Genomic DNA, 19,914 nt, shown 5'->3' on the forward strand with positions numbered 1-19,914 from the left:
AATTATTACACTAAATTTTAAAATCATTTAATGGTGCAGGTCTGTTTGGAAATGCCTGTTTAAGTTGTCATATTGAAGGAACATACACATCACACCTAATTAAAAGACAGTAGCTTCTTTGGTCATCAAGTGTAACATGCCTAAAATTTTTGGTTGATTTCATATTTTTCAAAGATTGGACAAGTGTGGTACATTTTGTTGATCCAAAATATAGACTTGTGATAATTGTCAAAATGTACTATACATTACATGAAAAAGTGATACCAAGATGTGGTAGAGTGAGAAAAAATATCTTCATGCCATGTTAAAAATGTGGGAGCCCCTAGCACGGCCCCTAACACGACCTTCACTGCTAGCAGCACTGTTATGTTTGCTAATGACAGGTGTTATGAAGGCAATCCAGAAACACAGTGTGCTTAGCGATCAGAGCGCACACAGTGATCTGACAAATACCCAAAAATACAAGAACGAGCTCTGAGACGTGGAAACTCTGTAGACTGCACACCTGATCCTATCCTAAACACAACTAAAAGCGGCTGTGGATTGCACCTAACAACTACCTAGGCAACTCGGCACAGCCTAAGAAACTAGCTAGCCTGAAGATAGAAAAATAGGCCTGACTTGCCCCAGAGAAATTCCCCAAAGGAAAAGGCAGCCCCCCACATATAATGACTGTGAGTAAGATGAAAAGACAAAACGTAGGGATGAAATAGATTCAGCAAAGTGGGGCCCGATATTCTAGGACAGAGCGAGGACAGTAAAGCGAACTTTGCAGTCTACAAAAAACCCTAAAGCAAAACCACGCAAAGGGGGCAAAAAAAAACCCACCGTGCCGAACTAACGGCACTGCGGTACACCCTTTGCGTCTCAGAGCTTCCAGCAAAACAAAAGACAAGCTGGACAGAAAAAAAGCAACAAAAAAGCAAAAAGCACTTAGCTATACAGAGCAGCAGGTCACAGGAACAATCAGAAGAAGCTCAGATCCAACACTGAAACATTGACAAGGAGCAAGGATAGCAGCATCAGGCGGAGTTAAGTAATGAAGCAGTTAACGAGCTCACCAGAACACCTGAGGGAGGAAGCTCAGAAGCTGCAGTACCACTTGTGACCACAGGAGTGAATTCAGCCACAGAATTCACAACAGTACCCCCCCATTGAGGAGGGGTCACCGAACCCTCACCAGAGCCCCCAGGCCGACCAGGATGAGCCGCATGAAAGGCACGAACAAGATCGGAAGCATGAACATCAGAGGCAAAAACCCAGGAATTATCTTCCTGAGCATAACCCTTCCATTTAACCAGATACTGGAGTTTCCGTCTAGAAACACGAGAATCCAAAATCTTCTCCACAATATACTCCAATTCCCCCTCCACCAAAACCGGGGCAGGAGGCTCAACAGATGGAACCATAGGTGCCACGTATCTCCGCAACAACGACCTATGGAATACATTATGTATGGAAAAGGAGTCTGGGAGGGTCAAACGAAAAGACACAGGATTGAGAACCTCAGAAATCCTATACGGACCAATAAAACGAGGTTTAAATTTAGGAGAGGAAACCTTCATAGGAATATGACGAGAAGATAACCAAACCAGATTCCCAACACGAAGTCGGGGACCCACACGGCGTCTGCGATTAGCGAAAAGTTGAGCTTTCTCCTGATCAAATTGTCCACTACCTGAGTCCAGATCTGCTGCAACCTATCCACCACAGAATCCACACCAGGACAGTCCGAAGACTCAACCTGTCCTGAAGAGAAACGAGGATGGAACCCAGAATTGCAAAAAAAATGGAGAAACCAAGGTAGCCGAGCTGGCCCGATTATTAAGGGCGAACTCAGCCAACGGCAAAAAGGACACCCAATCATCCTGGTCTGCAGAAACAAAACATCTCAGATATGTTTCCAAGGTCTGATTGGTTCGTTCGGTCTGGCCATTAGTCTGAGGATGGAAAGCCGAGGAAAAGGATAGGTCAATGCCCATCCTACCACAAAAGGCTCGCCAAAACCTTGAAACAAACTGGGAACCTCTGTCAGAAACAATATTCTCAGGAATGCCATGCAACCGAACCACATGCTGAAAGAACAAAGGTACCAAATCAGAGGAGGAAGGCAATTTAGCCAAGGGCACCAGATGGACCATTTTAGAAAAGCGATCACAGACCACCCAAATGACTGACATCTTTTGAGAAACGGGAAGGTCAGAAATGAAATCCATCGAAATATGTGTCCAAGGCCTCTTTGGGACCGGCAAGGGCAAAAGCAACCCACTGGCACGAGAACAGCAGGGCTTAGCCCTAGCACAAATCCCACAGGACTGCACAAAAGTACGTACATCCCGTGACAGAGATGGCCACCAGAAGGATCTAGCCGCTAACTCTCTGGTACCAAAGATTCCAGGATGACCAGCCAACACCGAACAATGAAGTTCAGAGATAAGTTTATTAGTCCACCTATCAGGGACGAACAGTTTCTCTGCTGGACAACGATCAGGTTTATTCGCCTGAAATTTTTGCAGCACCCGCCGCAAATCAGGGGAGATGGCAGACACAATGACTCCTTCCTTGAGGATACCCGCTGGCTCAGATAAACCCGGAGAGTCGGGCACAAAACTCCTAGACAGAGCATCCGCCTTCACATTTTTAGAGCCCGGAAGGTACGAAATCACAAAGTTGAAGCGGGCAAAAAATAACGACCAACGGGCCTGTCTAGGATTCAAGCGCTTGGCAGACTCGAGATAAGTCAAGTTCTTATGATCAGTCAATACCACCACGCGATGCTTAGCTCCTTCAAGCCAATGACGCCACTCCTCGAATGCCCACTTCATGGCCAGCAACTCTCGATTGCCCACATCATAATTACGCTCAGCGGGCGAAAACTTCCTGGAAAAGAAAGCACATGGTTTCATCACTGAGCAATCAGAACCTCTCTGTGACAAAACCGCCCCTGCTCCAATCTCAGAAGCATCAACCTCGACCTGGAACGGAAGAGAAACATCTGGCTGACACAACACAGGGGCAGAACAAAAACGACGCTTCAACTCCTAAAAAGCTTCCACAGCAGCAGAAGACCATTTAACCAAATCAGCACCCTTCTTGGTCAAATCGGTCAATGGTTTGGCAATGCTAGAAAAATTACAGATGAAGCAACGATAAAAATTAGCAAAGCCCAGGAACTTTTGCAGACTTTTCAGAGATGTCGGCTGAATCCAATCCTGGATGGCTTGGACCTTAACTGGATCCATCTCGATAGTAGAAGGGGTAAAGATGAACCCCAAAAATGAAACTTTCTGCACACCGAAGAGACACTTTGATCCCTTCACAAACAAAGAGTTAGCACGCAGGACCTGAAAAACCATTCTGACCTGCTTCACATGAGACTCCCAATCATCTGAGAAGATCAAAATGTCATCCAAGTAAACAATCAGGAATTTATCCAGATACTCACGGAAGATGTCATGCATAAAAGACTGAAACACAGATGGAGCATTGGCAAGTCCGAACGGCATCACTAGATACTCAAAATGACCCTCGGGCGTATTGAATGCAGTTTTCCATTCATCTCCTTGCCTGATTCTCACCAGATTATACGCACCATGAAGATCTATCTTAGTGAACCAACTAGCCCCCTTAATCTGAGCAAACAAGTCAGATAACAATGGCAAGGGATACTGAAATTTAACAGTGATCTTATTAAGAAGGCGGTAATCAATACACGGTCTCAGCGAACCATCCTTCTTGGCTACAAAGAAGAACCCTGCTCCCAGTGGTGATGACGATGGGCGAATATGTCCCTTCTCCAGGGATTCCTTCACATAACTGCGCATAGCGGCGTGTTCGGGCACGGATAAATTAAATAATCGACCTTTAGGGAATTTACTACCAGGAATCAAATTGATAGCACAATCACAATCCCTATGCGGAGGTAGAGCATCGGACTTGGGCTCTTCAAATACATCCTGATAATCAGACAAGAACTCTGGGACCTCAGAAGGGGTGGATGACGAAATCGACAAAAATGGAACATCACCATGTACCCCCTGACAACCCCAGCTGGATACCGACATGGAATTCCAATCCAATACTGGATTATGGGTTTGTAGCCATGGCAACCCCAACACGACCACATCATGCAGATTATGCAACACCAGAAAGCGAATAACTTCCTGATGTGCAGGAGCCATGCACATGGTCAGCTGGGCCCAGTATTGAGGTTTATTCTTGGCCAAAGGTGTAGCATCAATTCCTCTCAATGGAATAGGACACCGCAAAGGCTCCAAGAAAAACCCACAACGTTTAGCATAATCCAAATCCGTCAGATTCAGGGCAGCGCCCGAATCCACAAACGCCATGACAGAAAACGACGACAAAGATCATATCAAGGTAATGGACAGAAGGAATTTGGACTGTACAGTACCAATGACGGCAGACCTAGCGGACCGCTTAGTGCGCTTAGGACAATCAGAAATAGCATGAGTGGAATCACCACAGTAGAAACACAGACCATTCAGACGTCTGTATTCCTGCCGTTCAACTCTAGTCATAGTCCTATCGCACTGCATAGGCTCAGGTTTAACCTCAGGCAGTACCGCCAAATGGTGCACAGATTTACGCTCGCGCAAGCGTCGACCGATCTGAATGGCCAAAGACAAAGACTCATTCAAACCAGCAGGCATAGGAAATCCCACCATGACATCCTTAAGAGCCTCAGAGAGACCGTTTCTGAACAAAGCTGCCAGCGCAGATTCATTCCACTGAGTGAGTACTGACCATTTCCTAAATTTCTGACAATATACTTCTATATCATCCTGACCCTGGCACAAAGCCAGCAAATTTTTCTCAGCCTGATCCACTGAATTAGGCTCATCGTACAGCAATCCGAGCGCCAGGAAAAACACATCGACACTACTCAATGCAGGGTCTCCTGGCGCAAGAGAAAATGCCCAGTCTTGAGGGTCGCTGCGCAAAAAAGAAATAATAATCAAAACCTGTTGAATAGGATTACCAGAAGAATGAGGTTTCAAGGCCAGAAATAACTTACAATTATTTTTGAAACTTAGAAACTTAGTTCTATCTCCAAAAAACAAATCAGGAATAGGAATTCTTGGTTCTAACATAGATTTCTGATCAATAGTATCTTGAATTTTTTGTACATTTATAACGAGATTATCCATTGAAGAGCACAGACCCTGAATATCCATGTCCACACCTGTGTCCAGAATCACCCAAATGTCTAGGGGGGAAAAAAAAAAGTGAACACAGAGCAGAAAAAAAAAAATGATGTCAGAACTTTTTCTTTCCCTCTATTGAGAATCATTAGTTAGGCTCCTTGTACTGTTATGTTTGCTAATGACAGGTGTTATGAAGGCAATCCAGAAACACAGTGTGCTTAGCGATCAGAGCGCACACAGTGATCTGACAAATACCCAAAAATACAAGAACGAGCTCTGAGACGTGGAAACTCTGTAGACTGCACACCTGATCCTATCCTAAACACAACTAAAAGCGGCTGTGGATTGCGCCTAACAACTACCTAGGCAACTCGGCACAGCCTAAGAAACTAGCTAGCCTGAAGATAGAAAAATAGGCCTGACTTGCCCCAGAGAAATTCCCCAAAGGAAAAGGCAGCCCCCCACATATAATGACTGTGAGTAAGATGAAAAGACAAAACGTAGGGATGAAATAGATTCAGCAAAGTGGGGCCCGATATTCTAGGACAGAGCGAGGACAGTAAAGCGAACTTTGCAGTCTACAAAAAACCCTAAAGCAAAACCACGCAAAGGGGGCAAAAAAAAAACCACCGTGCCGAACTAACGGCACGGCGGTACACCCTTTGCGTCTCAGAGCTTCCAGCAAAACAAAAGACAAGCTGGACAGAAAAAAAGCAACAAAAAAGCAAAAAGCACTTAGCTATACAGAGCAACAGGTCACAGGAACAATCAGGAGAAGCTCAGATCCAACACTGAAACATTGACAAGGAGCAAGGATAGCAGCATCAGGCGGAGTTAAGTAATGAAGCAGTTAACGAGCTCACCAGAACACCTGAGGGAGGAAGCTCAGAAGCTGCAGTACCACTTGTGACCACAGGAGTGAATTCAGCCACAGAATTCACAACACAGCACCATCACTAGTAGAACCAAATGCAGGTCACACTTGGCAGGAGTATTAATGGGGAGAATGCAGAGAGCATGATGAAATATACATCATGTGATTAAATGCCCATTCTTCCACACACTCTTCCAAATTTGAAGGTTCTGTGGGCTCCTTCTACTAACTCTGATCTTTATTTTCTTCCATACATTTTCGGATTCGGGTCAGGTGATTGGCTGGGTCATTCTAACAGTTTTATTTTCTTTTTCTGAATCCAATTGAGATTCCTTGGCTTTGTGATTGGGATCATAGTCTTGCTAAAATGTCTACCCTTGTTTTATCTTCATCATCCTGCCTTGATACAGGTCAAATTTTGACACTTTATTAACTTTCCAGAAATCATTACAAAACCGTAATGATCTGTCCAACTTTGGAATTAGTACAATGGATTAGCCGACTCACTCCTCAACTCCTCAATGACTCTTAGCTAGAGGATTTTGTCACCTCCTTCATGACAGCTTGTCTCCGGGCCTTCGTCACATGGTATGGTTTCATTTGTAACCTTACCGGAGGCTCGGTGACTATGTTATGTCAGATCACAGATATACAACCGGGCAGTTTCAAGAATTCGTCTGTATTCCGCTGCACTAAATTCCAACCCTCCCATCTCTGCTGTTTCTAGAGAGTGTTGCTTATCCTCACCTCATTTTCAATCTTTCCCGGGCTGGTTCCAGAGGGTCCAAAGAAGATACAACCGGAGTCGTATGCTACCATCTTCTGTATTATCCAGCATCTTTCCACTCATCTACTCCGTGACATCACCACTCTTCAGACTCTTCAAGTCACTCTATTCTCTATGTGTGAGCCAGAAGTCTCTTTTACAATGTAAGTCTATGGAGCTGTGTTCTGACGCCCCATAGGCTTTTTTTGGAAAGCCACTTTTGGGTCGCACAGAGCACTGTGTGACCTGAACATTCTGAAGAGTGGAGTGGCGCTGTATCCCGAAGAAGGTGATAGAAGATGAGTATATTAACGCACACAATAGTACCTACACAAATGCAAAGTCTTAGGGAAAATGGGGCTTCTTTATTGTGTTTTCCACTTCTTGTTTCACACCATAATAGTGTACTATGCGGTAGAAGAAACTACCTAGTGCTCCAAGAGTAGTAGTCTTCCCTATGTGCTCCTTCACAGTGTTGAAGCGCGCACTGTGTGCATCCTGCAGAGCAATGTTGCACACTGTGGATGCAGGATGCAGTTAAAAGTGGTGGTCACTCAGAAACTGGTTGCTTCCCGAATACTTAGTTCTAGTGATGCAACTGTTTTTGGGCTTATTTTACAGTGGCTCTTCTAGAGAAATGTGATCTACGTTCATATTAGGCATTATACCCATAGTATTAATTACATTTTATTAAGTCTTTTCTGATGTCCCAATAGGTTTCTTTTCTTACCATGCAAAAATGTTAACAAGCAGAAAGGAAGTTTAAAAATTATTGTTACTGTAAGTGAAGCAGTGAGTATATAGAGTTATTTTCATCAGCAGTGTCCTAAGCATATATAACACTCTAAAAAAAGATAATTTATGACACTCATAACACCTTTATTTTCAGAACTCACATAGCGCCAAATTCACAGTGGATCGTCATAGCGGTGTTCTTCGTATCAAAGCCGGGGTGTCATTGGACTTTGAAAAAACAAGAACTCATTTTGTCACAGTCTTAGCCAAGGTAGGTCCTTTGTTTTATTAACTTGATTATTCACATGGTGTTTGGTGTATACATTGAAGGTATTCCCCAACAAATGCAACTGTATAGCTATGCACAATGCATATGGAATACAAGTGGCCCACTGTATAAAAAAGGACAATATGCAATTTTCTGAACAAAATTTTGGCCTTCATGGGGAAAAAAGGGGTCTTTGGCTGCATAGGATGTGTGCACCAGAAGCTTTCCATGTGAAAATGTTGACTGGAAATACAATGTAAATTCAGTTTAAGAGACAAAAAGGCACAAAAGACGATATAGTCTGGCACATGGTAGGGGGTGTCAACCGTGGCATTCTCAAAACAAAATCATGAGTAAAATAATTGGTGTTGTTTGGTATTTTGAATGTGTAAACAAGTGTTTTTTTTATAGTGTTTATTATAAGCAGTGCACAGTACAAGGAATGAAAGTGAAGGCTCTGGTGCCTGACTTAAGACGTGCCTCATCAGCACAAGGGTTGAGCGAAACGGGTCGGCCATTTTCAGAAGTCGCCGACTTTTGGCAAAGTCGGGTTTCATGAAACCCGACCCGACCCCTGTGTGGGGTCGGCCATGAGGTCGGCGATCTTCTGAATCTGGTATCGGAATTCCGATCCCGAGTTCCGATATGTTTGCAATATCGGAAATCGGTGTAGGAATCCATATTTAAGTGTAAAATAAAGAATTAAAATAAAAAATATTGCTATACTCACCCTCGGACGCGCCCTGGTACTAACCGGCAGCCTTCCTTCCTTAGAATCAGCGCGTGAAGGGCCTTAGATGACGTCGCGGCTTGTGATTGGTCGCGCGACCGCCCATGTGACCGCTCGCGCGACCAATCACAAGCCGCGACGTCACCAAAGGTCCTTCAAGCGCTGATTCTTAGGAAGGAAGGCTGCCGGAAAGAAGCAGGGCGCGTCCGAGGGTGAGTATATACCTAATATACCTAATAGGAATATACTCACCCTCGGACGCGCCCTGCTTCTTTCCGGCAGCCTTCCTTCCTAAGAATCAGCTCTTGAAGGACCTTCGGTGACGTCGCGGCTTGTAATTGGTCGCGCGAGCGGTCACATGGGCGGTCGCGCGACCAATCACAAGCCGCGACGTCATCTAAGGCCCTTCACGCGCTGATTCTAAGGAAGGAAGGCTGCCGGTTAGTACCAGGGCGCGTCCGAGGGTGAGTATAGCAATATTTTTTATTTTAATTCTTTATTTTACACTTAAATATGGATCCCAGGGCCTGAAGGAGAGTTTCCTCTCCTTCAGACCCTGGGAACCATTGGAAACCCAATGCACTGCATTGGGTTTCGAGTTTCGGCCGACCCCGACCCCGACTTTTTTTATAGGATCGGCCGATTTCACTCGACCCGACTTTTGAAAAAGTCGGGTTTTGTGAAACCCGACCCGATCCTATAAAAGTAAAAGTCGCTCAACCCTAATCAGCACCCCTCTTTACTTGTCTCCCACTCCTTCCCAATTTTCTGCACCTACAACTAATTTTTCTATGATATGTTGGTTTGAGAAAACTCACAGACAGACTGCAGACATGTGTCTTCTGATGTTTTGGTCCCTTTTCCCTGAACACCAATGGTAAATAAATGTCTACTCATTTTCCCATGTGAAAATGTAAAATCTGGGGCTAAAGCACTGCTCTTGTGGTAAAAATGTAATCATTTTTCTTTTCTTCACTGCTCAATGGTGTAAATGTCTGGGACACGCCCGTGGTGTCAAAATGATCACTTCTTCTGTAGATGAATTTATTGAGAGGTGTAGTTTGTAAAATGTGTTCATTTAAGGAAGGGTTCTGCTGTTCTGGCACCACAGGAGCCAGGGACAGACACTGACAGTGAAGGGCCCATGAGCTGGACATTTTATGGCTCATTCAGATGATTGTGTATCATGTACTGTCCGTTGAGCTTGAGCAGCATGTAGAATCAGTCATCATGCAATTTTTCATACGTATTGATGATCTGTGTGAAAAAAATTGCAGCATGTAATAGTCTGGTCTGTTTTATAAAGCCAACTAGTGCATGTCAATTGCAGTCAGCCATTGTACTTTTTTGCCATGCACACAGAACCTGTCACAGCTGCAATTTGCGGACATGACTGGCTCTTCTGTCAGGCGACCACTGCTGACAAAATGTTATTTTAAGTGGTTGTCCATCACTCGGATAACCTTGTGTCATCCAACATGTTCCCTTAGTAAAATAACAATCTTACGTTTTATTGGATAGTACTCGGACCAGTGTTGTACTATGGGCAGTGCTGACCAGCACTTTTTTGTTATGCCGATTCAGCATGAGAAAAAATCGAAGCATGGTGAGATTGGCTCCGATATTCAGATCACGCGCACCTATACACATCGATTAGTGCATGTGAAACATTGTCATTCCGATTACCGCAGACATAAGCAATGACGAAGATGGAGATATTATGTTCACCGTCTTCTGCACACCTGTGATCCGATTCTCTCACACTAGATTATCGGATCACACTAAGGTGACACTCAGAGCACCCTCTGACAGAGTTTGTTCTGAGTGACAATAGCATAATCAGCCTTTTTCTGTCACATTAAAATCTACTGCCATGTGACCCCTGCCTGATACTCATCTCTAGTGCATCACTGTTCAAGCAGTGTCGTCACTCGCTTTCCCAGGGCTGACGTGACATTATGTATCACAATTGCTGCGGCCAATCAGCGCTGGCTTCACTATACCTTCCTTCAGACAAAGCAGACATCAAGAGGAAACCAGAGCTGATTGGCCGCAGGGATCGCATGACATAATCTCACGTCCTGGGAGTGCGAGTGACGACACTGCTGGAACAGCACCGGCACTGGAGATGAGCAGAGGTGTTGTTATCTTACTGGTGGCAAATAATCAGATTGAGAAGGTGGTGTCCAAGTAGTGAACAACCCCATTAACATAAATTAAGTTTTATTTTGTTAAAATTCTTACATATTTTTCACACGAGACTGTAATTGTCAGACTTGTCCATAGTCCTCTTTTCAGCTTCCTCTCCAAGATGTGATTCATTGGTACAGAAGACACTTTTTCTTCCTCCCCTGTCAGCCCACCAAAGATGTTCTTATAAAGCAAAGTCAACGACTGGCTGACAGAGGATGAGACCCCAATATCCTTTTGTGCAGGTCTTTGAACTTTACAAGAGGCCCTCTATAGATGTCTTAAGGTACCGTCACACTAGACGATATCGCTAGCGATCCGTGACGTTGCAGCGTCCTCGCTAGCGATATCGTCCAGTGTGACAGGCAGCAGCGATCAGGCCCCTGCTGTGCTGTCGCTGGTCGGGGAAGAAAGTCCAGAACTTTATTTCGTCGCTGGACTCCCCGCACACATCGCTGAATCGGCGTGTGTGACACCGATTCAGCGATGTCTTCACTGGTAACCAGGGTAAACATCGGGTAACTAAGCGCAGGGCCGCGCTTAGTAACCCGATGTTTACCCTGGTTACCATCCTAAAAGTAAAAAAAAACAAACACTACATACTTACCTACAGCCGTCTGTCCTCCAGCGCTGTGCTCTGCACTCCTCCTGCTCTGGCTGTGAGCGTCGGTCAGCCGGAAAGCAGAGCGGTGACGGCACCGCTCTGCTTTCCGGCCGCTGTGCTCACAGCCAGTACAGGAGGAGTGCAGAGCACAGCGCTGGAGGACAGACGGCTGTAGGTAAGTATGTAGTGTTTGTTTTTTTTTACTTTTAGGATGGTAACCAGGGTAAACATCGGGTTACTAAGCGCGGCCCTGCGCTTAGTTACCCGATGTTTACCCTGGTTACCAGCATCGTTGGTCGCTGGAGAGCTGTCTGTGTGACAGCTCTCCAGCGACCAAACAGCGACGCTGCAGCAATCCGGATCGTTGTCGGTATCGCTGCAGCGTCGCTAAGTGTGACGGTACCTTTATAGTGGCTATGGACAATGCACACACAGACACTAAACTCTATTGTCTCTCCCTCCCTAGCAATCCCCCCTCACCCACCTCATGCAGATCAAAATGACAGCATTCATGCTGTGCTGTGAGGACTGGTATCATGCCACAGAGAGCACCCCTCACTAGGGTTGAGCGACTTTTACTTTTTTAGGGTCGAGTCGGGTTTTGCGAAACCCGACTATCTCAAAAGTCGAGTCGAGTGAAATCGGCCGATTATGGCAAAAAGTCGGGGATCGACCGAAACACAAAACCCAATGCAAAGTCAATGGGAAATCTATCTTGTTTTTTTTTCTTTTCTCTCTCTCTCTCTCTCTCTCTCTCTCTCTCTCTCTCCAGAAAAGCTGGTGTTACACATTGCAAATCGCTACAGCGCACAAGCGAGAAGATGGCGATAGGCGTCCACGCCCATAAGACCTATGTCATCACTCTGCCCACGCTCCTTCATTGGCTGAAAAAATATGAAATATGAAACGCGACTTTGGCGCGAAGATCGCCGACCGCATGGCCGATCCCACACTAGGATCGGGTCGGGTTTCATGAAACCTGACTTTGCCAAAAGTCGGCGACTTTTGAATTTGTCCGATCCGTTTCGCTCAAGCCTACCCCTCACCCCTGTGTGCCATGCAGATGGACATAAGGAGTCGCACACATAATGTAACTGTGAGAATCAGTTTGAGTTTTTTCCTACAGTCTTCTGAATCTTGTCTCCTGTATCACAATTCTAGCTGCATCAGCAAGAGGAGAGGAAGGGGCATCATCCAGTGTCTTTTGCAGAATGCAGCAGAGAAACCCACCCCCTCTATCTGCAAATGATTTAGGTACAGCCCCCTTCCTCTCCACGTAGTGTTCATGCTGTTGCTGGATCTATGATTTAATCATAAAGTTTTAGGTGTAGTCTGGGCCCCCTTTCCTCTGGAGCCCCTGTGCAGCTGCACTGGCAGTATGTTCGCCCCTGTCAGTCAAGGCACCTGCAAATGATACCAGCTAAATCTGCACTACAATATGGCTCTCCTTCCATTCTGTGCTTTCCATTGAGTCTGAAAAGTATTTCCCGATTACATGTAGGGTATTGGCAAACTCAGGTGAAATTGCACAATAAACTGCGAGGTTCATTTTTTCCTATTAGCCCTTATAAAAGTTATTATTCTTTCTTCAGTGCCCAATGGTATAAAATCCTGAGGCACAAGAGGTATAAATATGCTCACAGCACCCCCAGATGAATTTATTGAGATCCAATATGGCACCTTTTCCCTTCTGAGCTTTCCATTATGCCTCAAAAGTAGTTTTTCACCACATATGGGATATTGCCATACTTGGAGAAATTGCAATTGTACTGCCCATTTACTCACCCCAAAGTTATACAATTCTGTGAATTACTTGAAGGTTAAAAATACTCACTAATCCCTTAAATGAATTCCTTGAGAGGTGTAGTTTCCAAAATTGGGTCACTTGTGGGGGTTTCTGCTATTTTGGCATATCAGGGGTTCTTCAAATGCGTTTGCAACCTATTCTAGCCAAAATGGCATTCTGTCCCTTATTAGACGTGTGCCCAAAGTGTGATATTTGTTTTACTACTCAAAGTTATACATTTCTGTGATGCACTTGTAGTTCAAGATGCACACCACACCACTAGATAATTTCCTTGAGTGGTGTAGTGTCCAAAACAGGGTCACTTGGGGGGGCTCAAGGTTATACAATTCTTTGAAGTGCCTGTGGGTTGAAGGTTCTTACCACACGTCTGAATTCCTTGAGGGGTGTAGTTTGCAAAATGGGGCCATTTGTAGGGGGGTTTCACTCTTTAGGCACATCAGGCACATCATCTGCTAACGTGACATGACGTCCACTATCTATTGCAGTCAGTTTTGCATTTCAAAAGTCAAATGGTGCTCCTTCCCTTCCAAGCTCTGTCGTGCATGCAAACATTACTTTTCCAACATATTGTAGAACAAATTATATGGTCCATTTTCTACTGTTACCCTTGTGATAATGCAAATTATGGGGCTAAAGTTACATTTTTGTGGGAAAAAGTGATATATTCATTTTTTCCTTAAATATTGCTTTAATTCCTGTGAAGTACCTGAAGTGTTAATAAACTTTTTGAGTGTGGTTTTTAGCACTATGAGGGGTGCAATATTTAACATGGTGTCATTTTGGGGTATTTTCTGTTACTTAGGCCCCTCAAAGTTACTTCAAATGTGATGTGGTCCTCCCCAAAAAAAGGGTTTTGTAAAGTTTGTGGGAAAAATGAAAAATTGCTGATAACTTTTAACCCTTCTAACTTCCTAACAAAAAATTATGTTTGAAAAATGATGATGATGCAAAGTAGACATGTGGTAAATGTTATTTATTAAGCAATTTTCTGTGATGTAACTATCTGGTTTAAGAGCGTAAAAATTGAAAGTTTTAAAATTGCGAAATGTTTCACCAAACTTTTGATATTTTCACAAGCGCAAAAATATCAACCTAAATTTACCACTACCATGAAGTACAACATGTGAAAAAAAGTCTCAGAATCACTGGAACATTTGAAACTTTCCAGAGTTATTACCACATAAAGTAACACTGGTCAGAATTGTAAAAATTGGCCTAGTCTGGAAAGGAAAAACAGGCTTTGGCGCGAACCTGCTAATTTTGCCGTGTTGCCACATGAGAGAACATGACTGCTATGCAAGGCTGAACCAATAGGCTTAAATTAATTCTAATCAATGTTAATATTAACATATTATTTATAAATATTATTAAATAGTAATTATATCATTTAATATTGAGCAGAAATAAGCTGAAATCCCACTATATAAACTAGATATTGAAGCTTGTGGGAAATAATTTGCATATTTCTGTTGCATTCTGGGAAGAATGAAGAGTTGCCACGAGTCTGAAGGATCTTTGGTTGTAGCAGGATAGAGCTGCTCGAAGGGAATCGCCAAACCGCATGCCGCTAGGAGGGCAAATATTTACAGTCATTCCACAGAAACTTGTTTTGTTAAATATGGAAAAGGATATGGAATTTTACACTGTGTGCTATATGTTTACAGAATTGCCAGAGGAAAAGACAAACTTTACGTGCCAGAAATGCAAGCTTGTGACAGTAAGAAGAAAAGGTGCAAAGCCTTCAAGAGAAAATAGCTATACTGAAGCTCATCAAAGAAGATGATTTCCTTGACAGAGCAGAATGTTCCAAGAGAAGAACTTTTCTGTGTTCCTGCAGAAGATAATAACAGAGTAGAAAACAGTATTCAGAATGTTTGAAAATAAGCACCTTTCAATGTACCTGCAGAAGAATATTGGATGCTTGTGACCCCAAGAAGCAGGAGAATGAGGAGGCAGTCAGCACCCAAACTGCTGAAGAACTGCTACCAGGGGCTCTCAGGACATTACTTCACGAGCAGTGTGCTATCTTCCAGGTGCCTAAATCAAAGATGTGTCTTATCAGGTATCAAGACTCTTCGGTGCTAAATACAACTAAGCATGTCCATTGATGCACGTAGGAACAAATCACAAAGCAAGAAAGGACCTGGAAACTATAGGCGGTGACTTTGAAGACCTAGGTGAGAAAGTGAAGGAATTGGCAGCGCAGGTCATCTTCTCATCCATCCTCCCAGTGGATGGACATAGACCAAGGAGATTGAACAGGATTCTACAGGTGAACAACTGGCTATGTCAATGTTTTTTGATCATGGAGTGTAATACCTGTATAAAGGACTCCATGCTAGAGATGGGTTGCATCTTATGAAAATAGGAAAACACATTTTTGGTAGACGCCTTTCTATACTCATCAGGAGAGCTTTAAACTAAAGCAATATGGGATGGGAAATATATAGCCATGAAGAAATATACAGCTAATGAATTCTGCTATTAGAAGTGGAAATGACAAGCAAAAACAACAAATTCTGAATGAAAATAGAGGAGCAAGAGAAGCAAACTACAAAATAAAATGTGTCTATACAAATGCACATAGCATGGGAAACAAATAAGGAGAATTGGAGCTTCTAGCACAGGAAGAAGATATGATGTCATAGGCATCACAGAAACATGGTGGGATAATACACATGCTTGAAATACAAACCTTGAATGCCACAACTTATCTCTTATAAACAGGATTAACAAGAATGGAGGAGGTGTTGTATTGTATGTTTTGAAATCATATATCTCCACAGAGATCCAAGCTTCAAAGACTGGTAGCTAGTGTTGAGCGATACTTTCCGATATTCGGAAGCATCGGTATCGGATTGGATCGGCCGATATCGAAAAAATATCGGATATCGCCGATACCGATACCCGATACCAATGCAAGTCAATGGGACAAAAATATCGGAATTGAAATAAACCCTTTCTTTCCTTGTGGTTAATTCCACATGAAGGAAAACAACAAAGAATAACGTAGATTGGGGGAGGTGGAGGAGACATTAAAGGCATAGAGGTTTAGCCCAAATGAAATGGAAGAACAGGAATTATTTTTTTTTTAAGACGTTCGGAGTTACAAAGATATTAACTATGTTTAGATTTTTTATATTTTGTCACATATTTATGTTTCACTACTTCCATTCTCTGCACCTTTTTTTTTTACTTCTCCCACACTTTCCTCTTCATCATCCTCAGCAGCAGCATCTTTTTCATCAACATCTTCTTCACCTTATTCATCTTCTTATTCACCTTCTTCCTATTATTCTTTTTGTAAAAATTCTCCATATTCTTCTTATTCAACTCTTATTCTTCTTCATATTCTACATCTTCATGTTCTTCATATTCTTCTTCTTCATAATATTGTTATTTGTGACAGCCATTCCTGTAGTTGTTATCTATAAAAATTTGAAGATTACACCTTCCGTTCTGCCTGTCACAAAAGATTTGCAACAGTATTTGTCCGCATTCAGTTTTGCCTGCAGCAGCAGGTATTTTCCAGGGGCACCACGAGGAGGAACGGACTCACCCCCATACACTGCTTAATCTTCTTCTGCTTATAATTTAGATAATATTTTTTGCTCCGATTTTTAGTCTTATGCTTAACGTTCTTCTGCTTTTTGTTCTGCAACTTCTTGTTCTTCTGCTTCTCGGTCTTCAGGGTCATCATCTTTAGGGTCTTGAACTTGGAAATGTAGCAGAAGGTACAAGAGCAAAAGACCATGCCGAGAACAAGCTGATGGTACTGGAACCCGGATGGCTAGCCGAAGGTACAACAAGAGCCAATGGAACAACCGAGGACCAGCTTACGTTACTGGAACCTGGTTACTAAGCAGGAGGTACCCGTGCAAGAAAGCAGAACCAAGGACCACCTGACGTTGGTGGAACTTGGATACCCAGAAGGAGGCACCTAAGCCAAAGGCTCTGCCCGGTACCAGCTGACGGTGCTGGAACCAGGATGGGGAGCAGAAGGCAGAAGAGCAAAAGACACTGCCGAGAACCAGCTGATGGTACTGGAACCCGGATGGCTACCTGAAGGTAGAAGAGCCAATGGCACGACCAAGGACCAGCTGACGGTACTGGAACTCGGTTACTAAGCAGGAGGTACCCGTGCCTGAAAGCACTACCAAGGACCACCTGACGTTGGTGGAACTCGGATACCCAGAAGGAGGCACCTAAGCCAAAGGCTCTGCCCGGAACCAGCTGACGGTGCTGGAACCAGGATGGGGAGCAGAAGGCAGAAGAGCAAAAGACACTGCCGAGAACCAGCTGACGGTATTGGAACCCGGATGGCTACCCAAAGGTAGAAGAGCCAATGGCATGACCGAGGACCAGCTGACGGTACTGGAACCCGGTTACTAAGCAGGAGGTACCGTGCCTGAAAGCACTACCAAGGACCACCTGACGTTGGTGGAACTCGAATACCCAGAAGGAGGCACCTAAGCCAAAGGCTCTGCCCAGAACCAGCTGACGGTGCTGGAACCAGGGGGACCTAGTCAAGATTGTCTTCCCAAGAACCACCTAACGGTGCTGAAACTCAGATAGGCAGCAGAAGGTCCACAGGAAAAGAAACAATAGCTAGGCCGTGAGCCAGCCGCAGTTATCGAAAAACCACAGTCCTACAAGGGGAGCTTGTCCTATTGGCACTACAGAACCAGCCTTGATTGCCACTTCCTGTAGCCCACATAGGAAGCACCTAAACTGCAGGCACCATGGAGTCGGCTAACCCGACCGCAACACGACAGGACAACGTTTTGGAGTCTAAGTGACCTTGACACTTCCCGGAAACAGCAGGTGTGCTGGAACCAGGCTGGGCAGGAGGGAGTATCCGTGCCAATGACACAGCCAAGAACCAGCTGACGGTACTGGAACCCGGATGCATTGCCCAAGGTGCAAGAGCCAATGGCACGACCGATGACCAGCTGACGGTACTGGAACTTGATTACTAAGCAGGAGGTACCGTGCCTGAAAGCACCATCAAGGACCACCTGACGTTGGTGGAACTCGGATACCCAGAAGGAGGCACCTAGGCCAAAGGCTCTGCTCAGAACCAGCTGACGGTGCTGGAAGTAGGGGGAACTAGTCAAGATTGTCTTCCCTAGAACCAGCTAACGGTGCTGGAACTCAGATAGGCAGCAGAAGGTCCACAGGAAAAGAAACAATAGCTAGGCCGTGAGCCAGCCGCAGTTACGAAAAACCACAGTCCTACAGGGGGAGCTTGTCCTATTGGCACTACAGAACCAGCCTTGATTGCCACTTCCCGCAGCCCACATAGGAAGCACCTAAACTGCTGGCGCCATGGAGTCGGTTAACCCGACTGCAACACGACAGGGCAACATTTTGGAGTCTAAGTGACCTTGACACTACCCGGAAACAGCAGGCGTGCTGGAACCAGACTGGGCAGGAGGGAGTACCCGTGCCAAAGACACTTCTGAGCAGCAACTGGCAGTGTTGGAGCCCAGGGTCATAGCTAGAAACTGACTGTAATAATTGCCGCACACACAGCTGGGGATCAGCTGACGTTACTGAACCCCAATAACAGAGGAGCAGCTGATAACTGTGCAGACAGCATTTCCAAGCACGAACTGGCGGTGTAAGTGCCCAAGGACAGCAGGAGGAGCAGAGTGTAGGCCGAAGCCTGCATTGGAGGCAGTTTAATATCTGATGTTGTGCCAGCATGTTGGTTGCATGACACATTGCTGCACACACAGCTGGGGATCAGCTAACGTTACTGAACCTCAATAACACGGCAGCAAGTGTTGACTGTGCAGACAGCACTTCCGAGCATGAACTGGTGGAGTAAGTGCCCAGGGTCAGCATGAGGAGCAGAGTGTATGCCGAAGCCTGCACTGGAGGCAGTTTAATATCTGATGCTGTGCCAGCGTGGCGGTCGCATGGCACATTGCCGCACACACAGCTGGGAATCAGCTGACGTTACTGAACCCCAATAACAGAGGAGCAGCTGTTAACTGTGCAGACAGCACTTTCGAGCACGAACTGGCGGTGTAAGTGCCCAGGGACAGCAGGAGGAACAGAGTGTAGGCCGAAACCTGCACTGGAGTCAGTTTAATATCTGATGTTGTGCCAGCGTGGTGGTTGCATGACACATTGCCGCACACACAGCTGGGGATCAGCTGATGTTACTGAACCCCAATAACACGGCAGCAAGTGTTGACTGTGCAGACAGCACTTCCGAGCATGAACTGGTGGAGTAAGTGCCCAGGGTCAGCATGAGGAGCAGAGTATAGGCCATTGCTGGATACACAGCAGGGGAACAGCTGGCAGTACTAAACCCCACTGACACATGAGCGAGTGTTTTTCTCTGTGCAGCCAGCACTTCTGGGCACCAACTGGCGGTATTGGAGCCCGGGGAATCATGGAGGAGTAGAATGGAGGCAGGTTAATGTCTGTTGTTGTGCCAGCGTGGCTGTCGCTGGACACATTGCCAGATACACAGCAGGGGAACAGCTGGCATTACTGAACCCCACTGACACATGAGCGAGTGCTTTTTTCTGTGCAGCAAGCACTTCCAGGCACCAACTGGTGGTATTGGAGCCCGGGGAATCATGGAGGAGCAGAATGGAGGCAGGTTAATGTCTGTTGTTGTGCCAGCGTGGCGGTCGCTGGACACATTGCCGGATACACAGCAGGGGAACAGCTGGCGTTACTGAACCCCACTGACACATGAGCGAGTGTTTTTCTCTGTGCAGCCAGCACTTCCGGGCACCAACTGCCGGTATTG

The 19,914-nt window shown here is 45.1% G+C and overlaps 1 protein-coding gene across 2 annotated transcripts in view; it reads left to right on the forward strand.

Annotated features, from left to right (window-relative positions):
• Positions 1-19,914, forward strand: part of CDHR1 (cadherin related family member 1) — a 298,449-nt gene that overhangs the window by 65,408 nt on the left and 213,127 nt on the right. For both annotated transcript variants that reach the window (XM_069753136.1, XM_069753137.1), the window contains exon 7: positions 7,698-7,814. In XM_069753136.1, the coding sequence (XP_069609237.1) occupies positions 7,698-7,814 (117 nt within the window). The remainder of the gene's footprint in view (positions 1-7,697; positions 7,815-19,914) is intronic.

This window comes from Ranitomeya imitator, chromosome 2 (assembly GCF_032444005.1).
Source record: "Ranitomeya imitator isolate aRanImi1 chromosome 2, aRanImi1.pri, whole genome shotgun sequence".
Classification (NCBI taxonomy): Eukaryota; Metazoa; Chordata; class Amphibia; order Anura; family Dendrobatidae; genus Ranitomeya; species Ranitomeya imitator.